Source organism: Marmota marmota, unplaced genomic scaffold, assembly GCF_001458135.2.
Source record: "Marmota marmota marmota unplaced genomic scaffold, marMar, whole genome shotgun sequence".
Classification (NCBI taxonomy): Eukaryota; Metazoa; Chordata; class Mammalia; order Rodentia; family Sciuridae; genus Marmota; species Marmota marmota.
The window spans coordinates 166954-191032 of NW_025999987.1; the positions used below are offsets into that span (position 1 = coordinate 166954).

A 24079-nucleotide genomic window follows, 5' to 3' on the forward strand; every position below is an offset into this window, starting at 1 on the left:
GTGGGAAGAAAGGAAACTCAAATTAACTCCAACTGATCTGAGGTGGATAATCACAGTGAAAGGTTTTTCAAATACTGACCTAAGATTTAAACTACCCATAAACAGGACAACGAAATGACAGGGTCCAATCACCCTTACAGCTCTTGTGCAAAAAAGTGAGATGAAAATCAATGCCCAAGTGAAAAGGAAAAGTTATCTCCAAAAGGACACAAAGACTTATAAAGTTCCAGGCAATTTTTTTTTTCTCCCTTGGCCATTTAAATTTTTTTTTTTTTCATTTTGATTGCAAATTCTTCCCAAGATGATCAGACTTCCTTAAACAAAGATGTATAAGGTTGGAAGCACTCAGGCCAAATCATCCAAAACCTTTGAGCAGTCATCATTCTTTTGTTCTAACTTCCTGGGAAGGAAGAGTGCTCACATCTGTTCAGCCACCTGCTCCAGGCTCCCAATACATACCCACACTGTCAGGGAATCCATGAAACAGTAGTGACAGAGGTTAGCATTTACCCAACATATAGCATGGGCCTGAATGCATAATTAACCTAGTCCTTGCATCCACCATATGAAAAAATATATGGCTGTAGTTACTATTCTATCTTCACAAATGAGGGCATGAAGAATAAAGATAAAGGATTTTTTTTTTAACATATAGTGGGATCTGATACCCTAGCAGTCTGATTCCAGAGCCCACACTTTTAACCAATAATGTCATCTTTCACTAATCTCATCCTTAATCATGTCCTACTTTGCCCTGCTAAGTCCTTAGTGGATCAATAAAACACCTCTTTCCACCCCTTTGCTTCAAAGCCTTTTCATTAACTTGGAGCTCTCTGAGCCTCCGTCCTTGGATGGGAGCCGGCTCTGTTCACAGTACAGAGGGTGAGGTGCTGAGTCACACTGTTCACTGGTTTATTGAGATTCAGGAAGATCCTTCCTAGAGAGACACCACAGTGTGAAAGGGGCGCCACCTCCCGCCCCATAGGTCCATCTGTCCATCCAACAGTCAGAGGTACCTTCCATGGTCGGAATTCTCTTCATCTATTCACTGGAAACAGTTCCCCAAACCTGCCCCCATTTTTTTTTTTTTTTTAGCTTCCACAAAAAAATTAAAAAAAATTAAAGGGAGCAAAAAATCATCCTTGAGAGGATGATTGTGTGTGCTGATTTGAGGGTGGTGCAGGAGTGAATACCAAGGAGGGAGGGGGAAGTATGAGTGGAAACTGAACATGACAAGCAGACAGTGAGGATGGCCCTAGCAAACACGGATTGGGGGAAAGTGCATAATAATGTGCAGGGAGGTTACATATGGCTCTGCTGGAAGAATACTGTGGTCTTAAGGTGCAAAGGGAAGGTATAAGGGTACATTGAGGGTAGGTACACAGGGAAAATATAGATAAACATGAATGTGTGCAAGTAGAAAGACAAAGTTTAGCATGCTAGACAAATGGAACATCCTACCCAGACCCACTTGAGGCAAACCCATGACCACAAGAGGAGGACACATAGCTGTGACTGCAGCATGACAAAGCACATGGGTCAAGCACACGTGCACAGGAGCACCAGTGGCACAAGCAAGAGAAGAGCAGATGCATAAGAATGAGCACACACAGAGTAGAGGCAAATAGCATTCAAGCTCTGGGGGAAAAGAATGAATCCCCAAAAGAAGCAAAATTTAAAAGGAAAACATGGGAACATGTGGAAGGGCTAGTAGGATTGAGAGGAAGGGAATTATGATGGAGAAGCCCCTGCTGGCGTGGAAAGAGCACTAGTGGGGAGAGACCCCTGTTGACAGAAGCAGAGAGAGCATAGCACAAACAGGATAGGAGCTGCAGGGTTGCCGTGGTAACTGGACAGAGGGCTGTCATGGGAGACAAAGATGTAGTGAGGCTGCTGAGGAGTCATGACTGAGTAGCTTCAAGTGAGGCACAAACTAAATTATAAAATTGTGATATAAAATTATATCAATGAATAAGATAAAAAGATCTATTTCCCAGAGTATTTGAAGACTCAAATAACCCCAGGACTCACAGAGGGACATGAATTTACAAGAGATGGAACTGACAGCATGTTCTTTCCAACTGAGGATAGGGGTCCCCTGCTTCCAACCCAGTTCCCCACCCTCTCCCCTCTTCCTTTCCCTCCCCTACTGGCCTGTCCTCCCTGATACCCCTTCACTTGTAAAGCAAATGGACTCGACTCCCATCACAGCTAAGACGGTCAGGGGGCTCTGGGGGTCCCCTAGGTAGGCCCCCAGAGGGATCTGGGGGTGTTGGGGGATGGCGCCGGGAGCGGAGCTGCTGCCGAGACTGGAGCTGATGGCGCAGTTCAGAGACTCGCTCCTCTTTCTGGAGGAAGAAACACATTGGGAGAGCAGGAAAAGGGGAGGTCGTGAGGCAGGGGAAGGGAAAGTGAAGAGTGGGTGGGGGATAGAATAAATTGAAAGAAAAAAATTAAAATGTGGAATCAAGAAAAGAACATAACAGGAGCACCAACAAAAGAAAAGAGATCAGGAAAATGAGATTAAAACAAAAGGAGAAAATGGAAAAGAGAAGAGTCAGTACACAAAGGCTCTAATAAAACACATGGATATTTATGTAAACCCAGTTGGAATATCTCCCTCTTTGGCACTGAACTAACCCCTAACTGCAGCTTGGGGCACAGTGGACACTGTGGGCACCTGCCCAGACCTCCTTTGCTGTGGGCACATTTAACACCCAGCTGTGAGTATTGGCTGCTAATGGTTCACAGCTGCTTCCCGCTGACAGCCACCCCTTGCCTCAGAAGTGTCAAGTCAACAATGCAGCTCCCACTCCACCTGATCAGATAAACACTAGATTTTAGCTAAGACAGACTATTGCTCAATCCTGTTCCCTTCCCTATCCTGCTCCACTCACTCATTCCCTTGCAGGGTTTCTGAGACCCTCCCTCCATAAAGCATGAACACTTGAACCTACATATCAGGCTCTACTTCAGACAACCAGACCTAAGTTAAAGTCCTTCTGGACCCTGGCCATCATCCACATACCTCAGCAATGATCTTTTCCAGTTCACGGTTTTCCTTCTCCAATAAGCGGGACTTCTCCTCCTCATTGTTGTTGGTAGATGACCCTGTCTTCATGGTGTCCTGCGCCTCAGACTGCCATTCCCCTCGGGTGATAAGCCTGCGCATCTGAGGGCAAATGTTTGGGCATGGGATGGCGGAGCAGGGGCTGTGTCAGTGATCAGAGGGTGGTGGGTAGGAGTAGGAAGGAATGAACAAAAGAGGAACAAGCTAGACCCAATACAAGGGAAGGAGTGGGAGGAGGGTGCAGGGAAGGGCAGGGAACAGAGTCCTGGGAAGAAAGGATATAAGGGGCATGGGACTACAGAGGGAGGAGAAGAGTCAGAAAATCACCTTGGGCACAAAGAGCACAACCAGAGTAATATAGGAAGAGAACACGATGGCAAGAGAAGCGAAGGCAAAGGCTGCATCCTGTTGGCTGGACAGAATCATGGTGACAGGGGCAGTGATGAGGCACAGGACCTGGGGATCAGAACATATTTAAAGAGACTCAGATCTGCAGGCTCAGATGTGATCTACTAGAGTCTTCTTCCCTCAGGAAGGATCCTATGAGGATGAGATCCTGGTGAATTTTCCATAAATCCAGAATCATTCTCAACTCTAGATTAACAAAAATGCCAAAGCACAGTGGTGCATGCCTGTAATCCTAGCAACTCCAGAGACTGAGGCAGGAGAATTACATGTTTAAGGCCAGTCTCAGCAACTCAGCAAGACACTGTCTCAAAATTAAAAAAAATAAAGAAAAAGGGTTGGGGATGTGGCTCCATGGTAAAAAGCACCCCTGGGTTAAATCCCCAGATCCAAAAAAGAAAAAAAGAAAATTAAAGTTAAAATTTTAAAAATGCCAAATAAACTGCGCCAAACAAGTCCTCAACTCTAGGTTAACCCCTCTCCCCAAGCAGAAACTCCCAGGATCTCTCTGCACCCATTCAGTCAGCCCCTGGGGACTCCTGGGAGGAATAGTGTACTCAGATTTCATCCCACGAAACACAGACAAGCAATTTAACATCTCTGCTTGTTTCCTCACCTATATATCTATTTCACTGGGTAGATGCAAGAAAATTAATGATATAATATCTATACTTAGCTTTGTAAATCAGACATAAGCAAACTTTTCAACACCTCCACACAGTGATACCAGAAATGGTGCCTGATTCTCCCTAGGCCACCACATCTCAGTTGCCATCCATGATCATCATACAGGATCAATGCCAGGTATCCAGGGAGCTTACCGCCACATTGTAAATGGCCATGCCAACAGCCCTGTGATCGTTGATCTTCTCAGTGGACACGCTCTTGGTTTCATAAGCCAAAAAGATTCCCAGCAGCAGCAGCAACCCCTTGTAACCATAGAAAATACCTAGGATAGCAGGAAAGGGTCACCTGGGCATCAAGGACCTTCATGCTACTCACTCAATCTTTGTCCTCTCTCTTTGCCCATCACTCACTAATGCTCCTTCTTGGAGCCTCTCAATGGAAAGGGAGATCTCCTCTCCAGTCTAGCTCCTCTGACCTAGCAAGCACTCCCTGTGATGAATGGACACATTTCACACCAGAAAATGGTGCTCATCAATATCTGTCAGTCAGGCAAAAGTCTGATTGGCCAGCAGGAAATGGGCCAGATTAGGCCATATATAACGTCTCACCCCTTTCTCTCCAGGGGGGAAGATGGCTTTCCAGGCTAAGGGCATATTTACCAAGTGTGGTTACAGATCAAAGAAATGTTAATAAGGCCAAAGGGAGCCTAAATCCATGCATGACCTCACAATCCTGGTCTTACTTGAAGAAGGTGACCAAATACAGATGGGGGTCAAGCCAGGGGATGGGGTTATCTCCACTGATAAAGAACAGAAGTTCTTCTTAATCCCTGCTTTGTATCCTAAGCTCTTCATAGCAAAGACCAACTCCCCACTATTCTCAAAAAAGATTAGCACAATAACAAAGAGAAGAACAGTAAAATTGGTTGACAAGCTCTCTGTCTCTTCTCCCAAAGACACTTTTCCCTTCAAACCTAATGTCCTTGCCCATTCCTCCTGCTTCTGCTGCAATTTGCCCTCCTCTCCTCCACATTCACACACCAAGCCATGTATTCATCTTCTTGGAGCTGCAGTGCTCCAGCTGGGGCAGAATAGAGACGTCAATGTCTTCCTTCGGTTCCTCCTTGGCAAAAGTCTAGGGGAGAAAAGGGACCACAAGGAAGATGGATGGTTGCCCTCCTCCCCTACACTCTCCATGTGTAGCTTTGTCCCTCAAGAATACACACAACCTTGGGGACACTGACAGACAGGGACTCAGCCTCCTGACCCCAATACCTCCTCTCAAGTGGTACCTCAATGGTCCGGTGCAAGGGGTCCACGATCTGCCAGATGGCAAGAGTAAGGATATCCATGCCCACCAGCAGGCCCACTGTGGCATACAGCTTCCAGGGCTCCAGAGTCTGAGCAAACATTCAGAGAAGGCAGGTCAGGAGAAATTCTCTAAGCCCCTAGAGCCAAGGAGCAAAGGCTGGAGACTGAGAAGCAACTCACCTTCCTCCACTCCTTCTTTTCCTCCTTCTTTGTGAAGACTGTATGGACCCACCAAATCTTGGTGAACATGGAGCCATAGCCCAGACTAAAACCCAGGCCTAGGAGCCAGAGGCGGGCCTAGAAAGGGAGAGAGGGCTCAGACAGAAGGGGGCAGGATAGGAGGTAGGGCTTTGGTGAGGATGTTCAGGGCTGTAGGAGGGAGTGTGGGCAGTGAGCAGATGACAAAGCAGGCAGGACGCAGTCACCAAGTAATGAGGTGTGTGGGGAAAAGAGCACAGGGCAGGTCTCCCTACTTCCTACCATCCCTCTCATCCATCTTATAACTTCTCCACAACCAGAGCAATTTTACTAAAATTACTTGATTATTCCCCCAATGCCTACAGGTGACAGCCTAAACACCTTCAGATGTGACAAGAACCCTTCACAACATGATCCCATCCACCTGTCCGGACTCATCTCCCAGGCCCTCACCTACTGCATGCTCTAGCCACAATGACCTACTAGTGCTCTCCTATCTACTCTCTTTTATATCTTTGCTGGACACATGACATTCTCTGTTCCTGCAATAACCTTCCTTTATTTCTCCAGCAGAGAAATCTCATGCAGGCTTCAATACACAAAGGCCACCACCTTCATGAAGCCCACCCAGCTACTCTGACTGTAAGCTGCTTCCCTTCTTTGCTCCCACAGCACATTCTGCAGATCCCAATTCCTGTACCTCTCCTACTGCACTGCAGCTAGTTATCTCCCTTTCTGGCTGCACTCTGATTCTACTGGGAACAGATAATTCCTGATGAACTGCATACATGTGAGTGCAGATGCCATGTGCATAGTACGTGATCAGTTCAGGAAAGGGAGCAGAGGAAAGCAAGAGTACGAATAGGCAGAATCAGGGGGAAGCGTGGGTGTTTCCTGCAGCATAATAGAGAACCACTCAAATATCATTGTTGAAGCCAGCCTTTTCCCACAGCCTCAGAATCTTTCATATACTTAAAGTCCCAGAGGCCCTCCTCCCTATGTGATGGCACCCCTTCCCCCACCAGCTCTCTTAGCTGACAACTTAGACTCTGCCTTCATTTTTCTAAACCCCAACAAAGGCTCCCACAGGAAGCCCACAGTTCTGGTACTCAGCCCCCACACCACAGACGAGCCACAATTCTTCTTTGTGCAGACCCCCTTCCTTGGTCCTCAGTACCTCCCTCCTCCTGGTACTAGCAAGTGAACTGCAGAATGGAAAAGGTCTAGAGGCCCAGAGAGAAGGGACAGAGCCAGACAGAGACCAGAGGGGTGATGATAGGAGGAAGCAACAGGGACAAGAGTCAGGGAAAGATAAGAAGAAGGAAAGGCAGGGAAGTATACATGGTGGAAGGTGCTCCTGAGAGGGGTGGGAAACCACATTCTGCAAGGTATATGCCCTCCTCACCTGACAGACAAAAGGGAACTGGTTTCTTCCGATGTGGTAACCATCCAGACCAAGGGGAAAGACAGCAGCTAACGCCAGTGAGCAGCCCACGGCAGTCAGATTGTTCAGGTTGGGCTGGGAGTTCTGGATATAACTAGGGCAGAGGCGGAAAGGGTGGGAGAGGAAGACAGCAGAATTACCCCTCTTCTCCAAGGAAGCTCAGCACTCCAAATGTCATGCAATAGCATGACCTCAACTCCAGGGCCGTAGGACTACTAAAAGAAAGGTGGCAGTCTTGAGAGACAATGAGCTGGCTCACGGGGCTGAAGATGGAGCTGTAGAGGGCTCCCCTAGCACAGGCCCTCTCAGAAATACAATCTATTGCTCTAGAGCCCAACATTGTGTTACCTAGCCCCAGAGGGGTTTGTTTTGTTTCCTTTCTTCCAGTTGGCTGCTTTGGATCAAGGGTGGGGGTTACACCTGGATCCCCCTCTTGCAATCTCAGTAAGTCCAAATGGAACCTTCTATAACAGATGGTTTTAGGAATAATAAACTCAGGTTTTAGTGTCACTCCCTCTAAGGAGCATGATCGCTACCTTAGAGAGGCAGACAGGACAAGGATCATGGGAAAAGAGAAACTTACCGGACATGGGAGTTATAGATGTTAAAGGACAGACAGACCACAGCAAGGACAATGCCCAGGCTGGAGAGAACGGAGACGGAGATAAAGAGTTTCTGTGACAGGAAGCGGAATGTCTTGATGACCAGGGTCTGGTCAGCTGGAGGGGACCCTCCTGCATGCACAGGGAGGAAAAGGGTAAAGAAGAGATAATGGAAAGGGGTGAAGGACAAGGATGCCGGCAGAGGACTTAAGGCCCTCATACTCTGCACAGGTGTGACTGGCAGAATGAATGCTCACAGACACTGGGGCCCTTGGGGAGCAACCGAAATAAATGAGAAAGATATAGTGAATGCTGGGGCATTTCACCAAAGTTGTAGAGTCTTGTTTTGTTATGATTTGTTCTTCCTGCTTCTCTGTTTTTCTTGCAGCAAACAGCAAAGGAAAATGGGAGAGGAAAGAAGGGGCTAGCTAGCTGAGAAATAAACTTATGAGGTCTCTTATCACCAAATCAAAAGCTGCAAAAGACAATTACTCCGTGAGAAAGCTAAAAGGGCCTCAAATATCTAATGTGGCCTTCTAACCTTAGGCAAAACAAACAAAAAGAAACTAGTCTGAAATCTTAACCCTGGCAGAATGATATTCCCTAAAGTGTTTTTCAGTTATTATTAAGGGGAAGTTCAAATTTGTCAGAGTTCACCAAAAAAGCTAATTGCAATTTGCTTAATTAAAAAAAAAAAAAAAATTTAGGCCATGCAGCATTTATGGCAGTACAGAACACTGTCCTAAATTCAAATTTTATTAAAAGAAAAAAAAAAATGAACTCTAGCAGTGCTGGGAACAAGTAGGTTTTGTTGGGCAGGTCCAGGTAGCAGCTGCTACCTTCAACAGGTACTAACCCCCTTCTTTTAGCAGTAGGTCCTTCCTTTTGCCCACCTCCAGGATCTTTCAATTTCTTATCATTTAGCCCACTAAGTACACTATCAATAATTGCTCACTTTCCCCTTTTTTAAAAGCACATTGTAGCAGATGACAATGATCTGAGGTTTTGTGTCCTCTTCTATAGTTTAAGTAATGTTTTCCTGACAGAGACAATGAGACAGCTCTAGGCTTAAAGTAGCTGGTTCAGATATATCAAGGCACCAGGACATCTGGAAACCAAATGGAGTTTCCATTTCCCACCCCCTGCCCGCCCCCTGCCTCTAATCCCCAGTTTCCCCAGCAGTGTGCTATTAAAAATAGTACTACCCACCTCCTAGTCCCTCTCCAAATACACCAATCTCCTCTCCCCTCTTGGAGGTTATATTTGCTCTCTCTTAATCCCTGCCTGTGGCCCCTTTCCCTGCCACATTTCAACCCTATGGAACCTACCACCCCACCCTCATTCAAATGCATGACCATTCTCCTCAATTATTCAGAGGGATTAAAAGAAAATATATAGGAGAGCACTTACCAATCCACTTATCTGTTTTGGACCAGGAAAGATCATCCTTGGTGCTGTCATAGTAGCCAATCTTTTTGTAGCTCCCACCTAACAAGAGGAGTGGCCATTGATAGGTAAAAAGCCATGCTGGGTATTGCCAACTTACCACACTCCTAAAGCTGCTTTTCTTGACTGCATGTGACACTATCTTTATCTAAGCAACTAAAGGACACCTGGAAGGACACAGAAGTTGCTTGAAACAATCTCACTTACAAGCAGTATAGGAGCTGGGGTTGTAGCTCAGCGGTAGAGCGCTTGCCTCACACATATGAGGCCCTGGGTTCAATCCTTAGCAACACATAAAAATAAATAAATAAATAAAAATAAAAACATTGTGTCCATCTACAACTAAAACTAAAAAAAAAAAAAAAAAAGCAATATAAGGTGGTAGCTGGGTGCAGTGGTGCATGCCTATAGTCCCCACAACTTAGGAGGCTGAGGCAGAAGGATGGATAGTTCAAGGCCAGCTGGGTAACTAAGCAAGGCTCTATATCAAAATATAAAATAAAATAGGTTGGGATGTAGCTCAATAGTGGAGTGCACCTGGGTATAAAACCCAGTACAGAAAAGAAAAAAAAAAAAAAGTGATTCCTAAGGCACTTGAATTAACATCTTATATGTTTAAAACTCTTCATTGAGGAAGGCGCCACAGTATGTCTGCCACCTATTCCACTGCCTCACAGCTCTCTCAGCAAGATGTCTCTCACTCTGATTCTGGCTTGGAAAGCTTTAAACATATTTCCGTTTATTCTCTCATGATGGACAGAATCACAGAATCTATTTTCCCAGTGGCTTTCATTTTAATTTTAGAAATTTCTCTCCCGTTGGCTTGGGTTCTAATTCCTTGGATAAGTTACATCTGCCTCTTAAAGAGCCACTATGTGAAATTCGGTCACTCCTAAGATTTCTGTTCTAAAACTGTCCCAGTTAACATAACTTTTCTTTCGAAAGCCAATTCACACGGCTTTCACCAATGAATCCATTCCCTCTTGTCTTGGATACAAAGAAAAGCTGAGAGAATGTGGGAGTTCGGGAGGAAGGAAGAAAGAAACTTTTCACAGAAGGCCAAGAAATAGCTCTCTTGTCCATCCCATAAAAGGCTGCAAGTGAGAAGGAACTGAAAAATTAACTCACCAAAGTTCTGCAAATACTTAAGTATGCTAAGTTATAAGAAAATTCAATCCAGAAAGGTCAAACTACAGAAAATTAGGAATGTTACATAGCAAGAAAATTCAATGCATTCCCTTTAAAAAACTAGCAGGTTTCCTAGATTCAGCTTTCCTTGCATCTTTGAGGAGGCACTGACAGCTCCTACAGGCTTCAGAAGGGAAATTTTGTTTTCTTTTTTTCTTCATGTACTGAGGATTAAACCCAGGGCCTCAAGCATGCTAGGCTCTACAACTGACTTATATTCCCAGCCTTTCAAAAAAATTTTACTTTGAGACAAAGAGTCTTGCTAAGTTGCCTAGGCAGGCCTCAAACTTGCAATCCTCCTGCCTCAGCCTCCAGAATAGCTAGGATTACAGGGGTACACCACCACACCTATTAGAAGGCAAACTCTGAGACTGAAAGAATAGAGAAACGCTGCTTTTAATTTACATGCCCTTAAAGAACACAACTCAGCAAGAAACCCAACTCTATTTAAGTCAGGGTGGGGAACCAAGAATTAAACTCAGGGGCACTTGGCCACTGAGCCACATTCCCAGATCTATTTTATATTTTATTTAGAGATAGGGTCTCACTAAGTTGCTTAACGTCTTGCTTTGCTGAGGCTGGCTTTGAACTCGTGATTCTCCTGCCTCAGCCTCCTGAGCCGCTGGGATTACAGGCATGTACCACTGTGCCCAGCCCTACCTAAGCTTTTTATTAATATTATTTAAAAGCTTGATGAACACAGTTGAAAGAGAAAGGCAAGAGACGAGGCACCAGGCAATCTCGTGATGTCTTTGGAGTGTTCTTCCAAGTAGGGACCTGGCCCAGTCCCAGCCTCCGCCACCACCACCCTGCACCTCCACCCCCATGCTCACCCTGTAGCTGCTCGATAAGTGTCCATGCCATTCGGGAGCCACTGGCATCAAACACCACATGGCCCTGAGGGGGAGAAACATGTGGAGGAAGCAAAGGGGATAAAAGCAGGAGTGAAAAGAGAACATCAGGGACTTTCTGACTCCTTCTGTTTTTGATGTAATTGAGCTTCTGAATGAATACTATTTATGGCATTTGCCTGCATATAGGACATACCCCAGATGCCCATACCCTAGATTTTAGAAATATTATTCTTTTGAGAAGAAGCTTCACCTGTGAGATTTGAATGGGAAAAATCCCCAGACAGAACACCAGGAGACCTGGCTTCCAGCTGTGTGGCCTGAGCAAGTCACCAAATCCCATTGGGCATTTATTTTCTCACTTTAAAAGGCATAAGGAGATAAACTTTTGGGTTGTTTCTTCTTTTAAAATCCTACAGTTCTCATCTGACTCATAAATACCTGGACTTGTCTGAAAGAAATGAGAGGAAGGGTCGAAAAATATACAGTTTTATTCTTTTGTAGTCTTTTGTGGGATTTTCTGGTTTGGGGATCCCCACTCCCCTCCTCTAAGACTAACTTCTGCAGAGAAGTAACTGAGAAAGATGGGGAATGCATGCTTCTAAAGGAGCCTCTGAGGGGGTGTCTGTCGATGCGAGGACAGGGGAGCATGAAAGGGGCTATAACTCACAGAGACACCCTCAAAGGACGAGGAGTTCATTGCCCGGTAAATTTGGTCGGTAATGGTTTGGTTGTTGTAGTTGAAGTCCTCCAGGCGCACACCCGAACGGCCACCTCCTCCAGATGTCTTGTTCAGGGCCAATGCCAAGGCCCAGATGGCATCATAGGCCAGCGGTGCTTCCTGGAAGCCACCTGTCTCTTCAGGGTGTCTTTTGAGTCGCTTGGTTAGTTTCTCCACAAACTCCTGGGATGTCTGGGGAGAGAAGAACAAGAGAAAAGGATTGGAATGTGTGTGGGTGCAGGGGGAGGGGACCATCCAATTTTGGCTCAAACACTTCGACTTGAGCGGATGGTTTGTGTTCATGTTGTCAGATGAAGCATATGTACATTCAAAATCTCTAACTATGCCCATGTGTCTGTCTTAGGTTTGAAGCAACTAGACTAGAGCAGAGATTAGCTGAGCCCAATGGTCTTAGTGTGTATAGCTGCTAGCTCAGAACTACAAACAGAGAAGTCTGATGAATAAACACTCTGGTAATGAGTGGCAAAGGAGAAAAAGTAGACATAGAGTAAAGGAAAAAACACAGATATTGCAATGAAGAGTTGTGACACTGATGTCCTCTCATCCTTCAGACTCTCAGTAGAGCTGACCCAGGATCTAACAGCTCCTCCAACACTGAAAGTTCCTAGAAAAGGCAACGCCCACAGCCTTTGTCACTCTGCTTGTCAACCCGGAAGATTTTCTTCAGTGTGTTAACTTCTTGCCATTCTAGTTGCCTTTTAGAGATTTTCCAAAAAACTGAGAACTGCAGAAATATCCTTCACACTCTGTGTATGTGGTGCTGAAGATCGAACCAAGGGCCTCATGCATGCTAGACACCCTCTGCCACTAAGCCACATCCCCAGTCCTGCCCTTTACACTTCTGAAGTCCATCATTCAATCCTACTCACACCACTTCTCAACACTCAATATTTTTCAAGAAAGCTGAAAAGAATGATAGTTCCTTTAACTCTTACATAACAGGTCAAGAGACCTGACTTTGCATACTTGATTTTAACCCCGTTTGGTTTAATAACCACAGATGGTTAACTTGAAACTACCTTCTGTATAATGGAGAAAATCTCATCTTCCTTTCCTCACCTCCCAAAAAGACACAAGCAAAGGCTCAGCAACGACTTGCTTGCAAGGCACAAATAATACACAGCAGCACTACACAAATGACTATTTGAATTTGGAATGTATTAACAGAAGGAAGGAAGGAATAGATGAATAAAGAATAAACAAATGTTCTCTATGACATGACCACATTTTTTTTTTTTCTATTCAACTTTCTTGAAACAGCCTGAGATTTGAAGACACACATGGGCTCAGACTCTACTATTTCTGAGAACAGAAACCAAGTTTTATTTCTTTTTCTTAGCACCATAATGTACAAACAATAAATGTATATTAAATTAGGATAGTGAAAATAACTGTGCATGATACTATAAGGACAGAAGCATGCCATTATACATTTTTTTCAAACCCACAGAATATACACCACCAAGAACGAACACTTCTGTAAACTATGGACTTCGGATGACTACAATGTGCCAGGTTAATCAACTGTAACAAATGTACCATTCTGGTGGGGTCTGCTGCTAATGTGGGAGGCTTTGCACATGTAGAGGTATACAGAAACTCTCTAAGCTCAATTTTTCCTCACACTTCAACACTGCCCACTATATGAGATTGAAACCTTAGAATCACCTTTGACCCTTCCAAATCACCAAATCCTCTTTCTTCTTTTATTGAGGTGTTTCATTAGTATCATCCCTCTCTACATAGGATGATGATGATGATGATGATGATGATGGCAGCAGTGGCTAACATTATAGTGTCCTTACTGTATGCCAGGCACTTTTCTAAGGCACACATATCAATGTATTTGATCCTCAAACCATTCAGTGAGGAAGATACTATTATCCCTATTGTGTGAAAAAAGAAAGTGAAACATAGAAGCTAGGTAACTTGCCTAAAGTTATACTGCCAGTAAGTGGCAGAGCTAGGACTCAAACCCAGGTAGTCTGGCACCAAAGTTTTATTTATTAATGCAATACTGGGGACTGAACCTTGGCATAAAGTGCTCTACCCATGAGCTTCACCTTCAGCTCTTTAAAATTTTTATTTTGAGACAAAGTCTCACTAAATTGCCTTGTCTGGCCTTGAACTTGCAATCCTTCTGCCTCAGCCTTCTGAATAACAAAGTCTATACTTTAACCCTCTACCCATACTCCTTCTATACACTGAAATGCCTCTATCCAAGAGCACCTGCTCAAAGACAACAGCTAAACTGAGACTTTCTGAGTAGTCCTTCAGCTTCTAGGTCTATCTAATCCTCAGTTCAAAGTAAAGATTACATCAGAAAATCACCCAGATGGGAAGGGATTAATCTGCTCAGCATGATACTATCCCCTGCCCAGATCTTCAAACTCTCAGCTCACCTCTAACACTCCTGGCCAAAGGGAGCACTGGTGTCCCTATTACTAAAGCAATGAAAAAACAATCTTTCCCCTTTCAATCAGCAAAGATATGCTTATTAATTTCCAAAGAGAAATTTTACTGTGCTGCTGAGAAAAACTGAACAACAAAAGTTCCACAATTCACAGAAATTAGTGAATTAACCAAGTGCAAATTTATGATCCTCATTTTTTATAAACAGCTCTGTCTGGTTGGCTCCATGTGTGAAAATGGATGCTTGACAGTGATCTGTGTATCCTGAGGTAGGTTTTTAGTTTGTTTTGTACCCAGGTCTGATGAGATCTCCTTCCCAATCAGGATAAATTCACAATCTCATCTCCAGGTATGCCACCTCCCATCTTCCCCTCTAGATCATAGCTACATTTCTCCAAAACCATTCTAATTCATTCTCCATTTATTTATATTGTACCTAAAGATTCTTTCTCTATATCATGATTTCTCAAATCTCCACACTATTGGCAATTTAGACAGAACAGCTTTGCTGTCAGTGTTGAGCTGTGCATTTTAGAATATCTTTTTTCCAGTACTGAGGAATAAACCCAGGGATACTCTGCCACTGAGCTACATCCCACCCCTTTTTATTTTTTTGAGACAGGGTCCAAGTTGTGCAGGCTAACCTAAAACTTGCAAACCTCCTGCCTCAGCGTCCCAAGTAGCTGGGATTACAGGTGTGTACCACCACGCACAGCTCACATTACAGAATGTTTAGAAGCATCCTTGGTCTATACCCATTAGACACTATGAGCAGCTATCCTTCAGCGAAGCCCTCACCCCAAGTTGTATCAATCAAAAGTATCCCCAGACATTTCCAACCTCTGGTTAAAAACTACTACCCTAATAGTGGTAAAAGTGTGATTTCCAAAGAAGTAACATCAGTATTTCTGGGAACTTGTTAAAAATATAAATTCTCAGGCCCTACTCCAGATCTTCTAGGGGAAACAGCTCAGAACTTCTAGGGAAACAGCTTAGTAGTCTGTGTACTAACTACCTTTGTAGGTAGTTCTTTGGAAACTAAAGTTTGGGAAATACTGATTTAAACAAATGTGAGGCCATTCTGTGGAGTGAAAGCAACTCAGCTTCTTTATAGCTCTGTCCTGCTTGTTTCAATCCTTGCTTCTGATTCACTTCTCTTGGTGCTATTTGATTCCCTAGGCAGTTGTTAGGGCTGCTTCTATTCCTCTATTGAAAAATCTTGGCTTCTCTACTTGGTGTTTTAGCCCAGTGTCACTAGAAGCCCTATGGTCTAGAAGGCAGGCACCATCTTCCTCTAGAGTCCAGGAGCCAGAAAGAGACCTTCTAACATCCTACTCCAAAGCTCAAGTGTCCCTCTATATCTGTGAACAATTCTTGGCTTTCTGTCTGCCTGCTCTAGCTTCCTGCTATGAGACAGCAGCCATTATTGGCAGGTCCTGGGCTCAGGATACCAAACAGTCTTCCCATCTTCAACAACCAGCACCACTAATTCCTCAGTTCTGGAGGGTGACTCACCTTTCCAGTACTCTATAGGGAGGTGAACCTCCAGAATTTTTTCACTCTATTTTTCAAATAAGATACATTAAACATAGAGTTCCCTTTAGAAAGTCCCAGAATAGAGTCTATGATCAGAGTCCATGAGGCAGTTCACCATTCATCATAATTCACTGACACAACCAACTTCCTAAATTATTATTTCTCCCGTGCTCAAAAACTGCCATCAGCTGAACAGTGCTAGCACAAAAAAATACAAGATTTCAGTCAGGCTTCATGCTTACCCTAGAAGTGATGGAACAGAGCAGTTTGGAATTAGATTCAATTAGGAGGCAGTTCCAGCAGGACAACTCAGTAGCAGCATGGAACAAGTCACTAAATTTCTCTGAGTCTTAATTTTCTGGTATATAAGATGCAAATAATAAATATACATCAGAATATTGTTTAAAATCTGATTTTAAGGGGCTGGCATTGTGCTCAGCAGTAGAGCACTCACATAGCACGTGTAAGGCCCTGGGTTCTATCCTCAGCAGCACATAAAAATAAATAAATAAAATAAAGGTATTGTGTCCAACTACAACTAAAACATAAATATTAAAAAAAAATCTGATTTTAAATTCCTAGTTTACCAAATAAAATCAATTGCTACTAAAACTCCTTTAAATAAACACTTTGAGGATTTTACCATCATTAGTTCACCCCTAGCCTTCTCTCCAAAACAGGCATTATATACCTTAGGATGTACCTGATATAATAAGTAGACATGCTGGTTACCCCATTGAGCTCACTAAGATTTCTGTGCTCTAAGATGTCGTGCTGAGCAGCAGTGAAGCTCTTCCCCCACACCCACACCCACATCCACACCCACTTGTGCTCCCACCTGCAAGCCTGCCCCAGCCCTCCCAAGTCAGGCAATGTGCTTCTAGTTCCAACTCTGTCACTAACCAGTTATCTGGGACTAAATGATTTAGTCATTTTTACATCTAAAATTCTAAAAAAAGAATCATTTAAAAAAAAAAAACATTAAGATCCAAGCTAATTTCATCATGAGTGAATATTAAGCAACTCTAAGATACTAATGTAAGTCACCAAAAAAATAAAATGCATTTCTGCCCAGGAACAGTGCTTTGGTAAAGGTGTGCTTGCATATACAAGCGTCTATATTATCATTAACGCCTCTCCCTCATTTGACTTCACACCAACTGCTCCTTGTTTCCATGGTAACAGCCCTTCTACTCATCAGGGGCCTACTGAACATACCACTCTTATCATTTCTCTCCCTCCCTCTCCCTCTCTCTCTCTCTCTCCTACCCAAGAAAAGCCACAACAGAGGTAGAATCCACAGGAGACATGATGCTAACAAGCTCAGAGTGGGCACAGACCCCTTTGTCTTCATAAGTTCAAACTCTACACCCTTCTCCCCTCCCCTGAGAAGCTCCCTCAGTCTCTTCCACCCACTCCTCCCAGGTGTCAGCCTCTATGCCCCATAGTCTCACCATGTTAGAAATGCTGCGGGTGTTGGCAGGGTTCAGCATGACAATCTCAGTGGTGATGTGGCCCTCTACTGCCTCGGTCATCTCATCCACTGTGCAATTGATTGACGGATCATAGATTTTGAACCAATTGTCAGCATACCACCCAATGAGGAACCAGACATACTTCTTCCCAAAAAGACGTTCCTTGTACACCTGCACACAAAGAAGGCGGCTGGGGTACAGTTTAGGGCTTTTTTTTTTTGGTGGGGGGGGCTGTTGTTTTTTGTATTATCTCAATGGTAGCTATTCAGTCTCTTAGAAATCACAGAAGAGCAACAGAATAAGTAAAAGAAATGTACACGTCTTAAGGCTGGGGCATGTCTCAGTGGTAGAGTGCTTATTTAGTAATCCACAAGTCTTAACAGTGATAGGAAAGTCTCAAGTTCCAAGTTCTTCCCCAGACCCTCTGAGTAGCCTTTCCAGTCAGTCAGAAGAGATGGCATTCATGGACTACTCAGGGAATTTTTTTTAAAAAGGGAGGAAAATTAAATATAACATGTGTGCAGGGAGTGTGTGGTGTGTGCAATTTGTGTGTGTGTGGAGAAGGGATAAAGTCAGAGCCAACAGATAGAGACATCATATTAATCATCACCTCAGATCATTTGCTATTAATTTCAGCAAAGATGCAGTGAGGAGACTCTGGGAAAACACCAAGGCAAGAAGCCCACCCAGTCCCCCTCCCTCTTCAGATTCCAACTTCACCTCACAAAAAACTTTCCGGGCTTCGGTCTCATAAAAAAGTCCCACGATGATTCGGGCATCTTGGCGCTATAAAATGGAGACAGAAACAGAGCTCCTGAGGGACACCTAGGAGCGCCTGAGGGGCTAAGCCAGGCGCTTTCACAGCTTTGATTTCCCATCCCAGAGTGCTTAGTGCAGAGTAATGTTCAATGGGCAGTGGATAAATGTCAGCTGGAAGATGGAGCTAAATCTCCCCAGGAGACACAGCTGCCTCACAGAATCAGTCAGTCCCCGCCTGACTCTCCTTTCCAGGAGACCTTGGTTCTCCAACCCAGCCCCTCCACAGGCCTAGCCCACCACTCCTGGCCAACCCACCTTCAGGTTTTTGACAGGCACGGCTGGATCTGAGAAGAAGCTCTGGCGGAAAGTTATCTCAATTCCAGCCTCCTTCACTCTTTCCTCTAGGTCATCCAGAGTCTTGGGTGGGAACGAGAAATGAATAAGAAAAACATGGGGCGTGCGATGGGGTAAAGCAGAGATGTTAACTGCCTTAACTGGGGACTGAAATCTCAAGAGTGACAGAGCAGTGTTCTGAACCTTCCTCCAACCTCTCTGTCCCCAAAGCTAGAAGAGTTCAAAGGAAAGCATCTGCAGTCTTAGAAGGTGGCTTCCCAAGTGAAACGGCACATAATGAGCCCTTCCTCAGGTCTGTGTCTGAAGGAAGCCACTCCACTGACCTCACTCCTACCACTCACCCTACTTCTACCCCTAAGGGGAAAACAGAAGAACCCAAAAAAGACCCAGAGGCAGGTAAGCAGACAGACTAAAGGATCAGAGAACAGCCTGAGTCACTGAGAAAAAGTGAGGAAGGAGGATTAAAGGGCCACTGAACATTCGAGTGGGTGGAGGACCCAAAGAATACAATAGAGGGGAGGGAGCAGACTGCTTTCTTTGGATGTAGAGCCTTGTATTTCTTCTCTATTTCCACAGATTTCCTGAGGCTCCTTCAACCTCTATGTCTATGGGCATTTCTCTCCCAGTGTTAACTACCAGACCTATGTCTCTTGTCTGTCTGCATCTACCTCTCGCTCTGTGCCCCATCCCCCTCCCAACCAGTAGCTCCACCTCTCTGTCCCCATTCTCACAAACACCCAGTGTCTTTAGAATCTACTACATTCCTGGGTTCCTATTTTATATTCCTTCTCTCCTCTTGACTCAATTTGGGATTGAACCTACTTTAACAGAACTGAATGTCATTTTGAGCCTATCTGCCTGGGGAATACAGCATCAAAAGGAAAAAGAATTATAATATCAAAAAGATGGAGAGGATCCCAAAAACTCAACTCACTCATTCCCTTAGCTATGGAAAGTACATGCACTTAACCCACTTGGAATGGGTTCTCTTTCAATAAAGAACCAAGATCTTCCCCCACAACGAATGCTATGTCACATCTCTCTCCATTGACTTTGAGTCGATGCCCCCTTTTACTTTCTCCCTCGTCCCTCCTCACCGAAGTGAAGACCTCCGTGGTCTGCTGAATGGTGGCAATCTTCTTCCAGCCCCACTTTTCAAAAAGTTTCACTCGGGTAGGATTGTGAAGAGTGGCTGATGGATGTGTTCGGAAGAATGTGGGGAAACGCTGCCGGTTTGACAGGGCTGGTGAACTGGAGCCATAGGAAAGCTAAGGGGACAAGGAGAATGGACTCCACTGAGGGCTACTAAGAATTCCTTTGATCCCTTCTTTGCCTCTAGAGTTTTCTCCTCCACTCTCTCCAAACCTCCTCACTTTTGTCCTAGGAAAAGTGATTCTCAAAGACCCACACACTCCTCACAATTAGGATGCTCCTTCTCTCAGCTAACTACCCAGTTCCTTCTGATGAAGACTGAGATCAGCTTAAGTATGGTTAAGCACTGCTGCTGGGATGCCAACCAGCTCAGGTCTGAAGAGGGTTCTGGATCCTGGAAGTAGGTCTCTCCCTCAATCCTCTTAAAACCCAAACCTACAATCCTCCCTTAGTACAGCCCAAAAGGAAACCACCCCCACACCCCTTCTGACCCCCATACCCTTGCTTACCACAATAAGGTTCCACATCCTGGCAGCCTCAGCCACAAGCGTGGAGACAGAGCTGCAGCCGGGCATGAGGATGATCTTGATGGGATCATTGTAGAGCAGTTCATACAAGTACTTGGTGGCTTGGCCTGGGTCACACTGAGTGAGGAAGGAAGGGTTGGGGAGCCCCTCAGGGCTCTTAACCTTCTATTTCAACTGTCTTATCTTTCTTGGACAACCTAGTTCCTTCTTCAATTACCCACTTTCATCACTATTACCATATTCTTCTCCCTGACATCTCTTCTTGTCAAGTTTCTTGCTTCTCCTCTTTCAATTACCTCTATTCTCTGTCTTCCATCTGGCACTGAATCCCTCTCCTCTCCTGCATACCCCTATATCAGTATTCATGGATATGTTTCTTTTCTCCTTTAGTTCATCCGCTGACATCCCCAAGTCCACCTCTCCTGTCACCCCTGCCCTTCACCCCATGTTTTTATGTTCCAAACATCTCTGAGAAGAAAAGTCTGCAGAAACACAAATTCTCTCCAGGTTCCCAGACAGCTTCCTCAAAAATCATATTATGAAATTTCTTCCTTCACCTCTAAGAACTCCCTCTTTTCTCCTTCATTTTTTTTCCTCCCTCTTTTCAGGGCTAGTGATAAGTAAACAAGAGAGAACAGGAACAAGACCAGTAGGGGGTCTGCTCAGCTCATCCATCCCCTCCTGCTGGGCCCTGACAATTGACAGGTCCATTAGAAAAAAAAACACAACACTCAAGGGTGGAAGTAGGAAAGAATCTAAGATGAGGAAAGAACAGGGAGAATAAACAGAATGGGGATCTCAAGAATGAATGATTTCAGGGGTGTCTAAAAGAGAGGCATGGCACTGTGTAAAGTAAGTAATGCAGAAAGCTAGAGAGGAAAGGGAGGCTGGGAGGAGTGGCAATGGGGGGGGGAGGGAGAGACAGTCATGGGTCTCCCACTGCCTATTCCCCTCCTGCTGAAATGTGACATTTCAGAAGCTGCAGGAGACCCAAAGGAAGTGGAGAATAAATGGCAGCCAGTGGGGAGCCTGGGAAGAGGGGAAACAGACAGGAGACACAGGCAACTGGGGAGGGTGAACTGGGGGGGGGGTACAAGTAGAAAGGAAATAAAGAAAGCTCCCTAGAGCCTGCTCACTCCCCACTGAGGCCTGACATTTGGGACACAGTGGGAAGTTAGAGTCCAGAGAGCCAGGGGAGCCAGGGGAAGCTGGTGGAAGCTAGAGAACACTGAGCCCTGATGCCCACCCCACCTTCACCCCCTGCTCAGGGTATTGCTCAACTGCTTTGAAGACTTTCTCTTCATATCTCCCATTTGGGCATCTCAATATATCTTTACTATTCTGGGGTCCAAACATCCTGAATTTTCTCAGCATCTATTATTCCAGCTCTTGCCCCCAGCTTCTCCAAAGCCTCCTCAGTGCCCCTCTACTTCCTGTCTAAAGAAATGGTTAATAAGAACATGTGGACATCATGGCAGATCCCCTTTCCATGAAGTTCTCCCTCTTCCTATTGCTCTTGCAAGGATCTGGACTTGCAGGCAGAAAAGAGGCACATTCTAGTGGACACATTCCAGTTTCTGCCTTCTCATCCCCTCCTTGTATGCCTCTGCTAACTTCTCTAGTTGCCTTCTCCTGGGTCCCCCAGCTGCTCCCCAACACTTCAGGGAATCACCTATCATGGTGGGTAAATTCAAGCTCACAGACGGGCCTCCCCTACTTCCTTGTGATGCCCCCTCATAAAGCCTGCCCCCATCTCTCCCAATCTTTTTCCCCCACACTCATACCCCTGCCCCTGACCAAAAACTCTCGAAGTCTCCCAAGTCTGACCCCTCAGATAGATGTGACCCTCTATTTCTCTTCATGCCTTCCCTACCCTAATACCTAATTCTTTTCCTGAACCCTGCTGCTCTTTCCATAGGCATCCAAGTGTTAGCTACAACTCAAGCAGAATTTCTGTTGGTAAAAATGTAGATAATTCTTGGGATTCCTCCCTGACCCAGGAGTTAGCATCTGTATTTTTAACAACCCCTCTGGTGATTCTTATGTATACTGACATTTGAGAAATACAGAGAAGGTAACAGTCCAAAAGGATTTTAAGCTCTGTCTCCAAATGCCTACCAATCCTTATGCTCTCCTCTCCCCAAGCACCCTGCCTGCAGCCCCACTTCTATCCCCTTTCCTTTTCCCCCACTTACTTTAGATATATATTGATGTTCTAGAGAATGGATATAAATCCTCAGCACACTCCAAGTGTAAAATCCCCAAATCTTCACCCACTGTACCCTACCTCCCTAACCTAGTCCCTTAAATCTCTGGAGCCACATGTCAGAGAAATTTAGGGGGATCCCAAATTTCCTTCCTTCTCTGTGTCATACCTTCTCCATTACCCAATTATTCATGTAGGGGAGTGGGAAGGTAAAGAAATCTTATCAGAGATCATCCCTAACACCCCTAGACCCAAATTTCCTTCCTTTCCCCTCTTCCTTCTCTCTCCTCTCTAACCCTACATCTCACATCTAAAGGCCATAATGCTAAAAGAGAAGAAAAAATCAGGACCCCCAAGCTCCACAAGATGCCCCAGGATTCCTCACTATCCCCATCCTGCCTCTTTGCCCCCCTCCCCCACTCCTTTCTTTTCTGTTCTTTCCTCTCCCTGTATTAGGGATTCCTCTCCATCACCATGTTATGGTGGGGGCTCTTCATTTGGACCCCTAATCCAATTTATCCTCCAGTGTCTCTGTCCACCTCTAAACCATTATCCTTCCCCAACAGCTATAAGCCATACATTCTCACAGTCCAGGAATCTTCAACAGGACTGGGGATGGAGGGATAAGGAGTCAGGTAGGGCTAGAAGCTACCTTCCTGCTTGTTTTGATAAATAAACTAGAGCTCTCAAGTCCCTCAAAATTTTCTCATTCTCTCCCTATTCCTTCCATCCTTAACATACACCACACTTACCTTGTTACCATGGTAAATGTAAACCCCTGATACAGCTCCCCACCTCTGACATTCCCTCCTGCCCCCAACCCAGTCCTGGGTTAGTTTACTCCCTCAGAAGGCCAGTATTAGCTAGGACCCTAAACCCATCACCAGTTTTCTCAACACCCCTGCACTTCCATGAGTCTCTCACTGCAGGGCAAAGGGTTTGCCTTACAGCGTGATTAACCATGATTAACCATCTTGAACCCCCAGACCCTCATCTTGAACCTCCAGCCCCTGCTATTCTCCCCAAGCTCCTGCACTTCCAGTCCGTCTCCTGCTAGTCACACAAGGGAGGGGTTTGCCTCGCAATCTCAAAGCGACTCAGACTCAGGCGCTAACACAGCTGGCCCCTTGCCCCCCTAAGCCCCCACCTCTCACCCACTCCCTTGTCGGGTGCTACCTTGCTGTCGTGGTGGATGAGCTTGAGCTCATAGTCCGGCAGGATGTCCCTGCGGCTATTCACGTCCTCCAGCGCCATCTCCACCGCGGGCTGGCAGGCCTGGCCCCCTGGCCAGCCCCCGCTCATGGGAAACAGCGCCCCGATGTACACTGCGCGTCGTTCTGAGGAGGGGTGCGGGGGGACCCTCGGGTGAGGCCGTGGGAGATGAGGGGAGTGAGAGGCCCACACTGGAGCCACCCCAGCTGCCATCACCACCAGGAGAGGCAGTGGCCACCCCACTCGGGAAGAGGGGGCCCCGGGACCCATGGCAGGGAGGGGGCGGGGGTGGCAGCTTGGGGAGCTGGGAGGAGCTCAGGGGGGACACTTTTTCTGGGGAGGGCTGCTGAGGGGGTGTCGGGCAGGCACCTCCATCCCCGGTTTTGTGGGGAGGAGGGGGCTAGGGCCCCCCGGGAAGCAGGGAAGGTGGGCTTCCTACTCCCGCCACCGCTACCGCGGACTCTCCTCGCGGAATGACTGACCGAGGGAGGGGAGGAGGAGGGAGATGTGGTGCTGGGAGGGGGCTCTGACGTCACGAGCGAGCGGCACGGCAGTGGGGGGGG

General features: G+C 45.7%; 1 protein-coding gene across 8 annotated transcripts in view; it reads right to left on the reverse strand.

Moving 5' to 3' along the window:
* Gabbr1 (gamma-aminobutyric acid type B receptor subunit 1) overlaps positions 1–24079 on the reverse strand; it is a 33101-nt gene that overhangs the window by 1999 nt on the left and 7023 nt on the right. For 5 of the 8 annotated variants that reach the window (XM_048806029.1, XM_048806027.1, XM_048806028.1 and 2 more), the window contains 18 exons: positions 23481–23641; positions 20081–20215; positions 19517–19687; positions 18381–18482; positions 18027–18092; positions 17286–17477; positions 11812–12054; positions 11124–11187; positions 9067–9144; positions 7638–7788; positions 7016–7148; positions 5593–5709; positions 5394–5501; positions 5143–5236; positions 4297–4424; positions 3398–3526; positions 3029–3172; positions 2155–2348 (listed from right to left, as the gene is read on the reverse strand). In XM_048806029.1, the coding sequence (XP_048661986.1) occupies positions 2175–2348; positions 3029–3172; positions 3398–3526; positions 4297–4424; positions 5143–5236; positions 5394–5501; positions 5593–5709; positions 7016–7148; positions 7638–7788; positions 9067–9144; positions 11124–11187; positions 11812–12054; positions 17286–17477; positions 18027–18092; positions 18381–18482; positions 19517–19687; positions 20081–20215; positions 23481–23641 (2390 nt within the window). In that variant the 3' untranslated portion in view covers positions 2155–2174. Of the gene's footprint in view, positions 1–2154; positions 2349–3028; positions 3173–3397; positions 3527–4296; positions 4425–5142; positions 5237–5393; positions 5502–5592; positions 5710–7015; positions 7149–7637; positions 7789–9066; positions 9145–11123; positions 11188–11811; positions 12055–17285; positions 17478–18026; positions 18093–18380; positions 18483–19516; positions 19688–20080; positions 20216–23480; positions 23642–23885; positions 24055–24079 lie in introns of those variants that run through there. The other 3 variants (XM_048806033.1, XM_015507458.2, XM_048806031.1) reach the window with 3 other exon arrangements.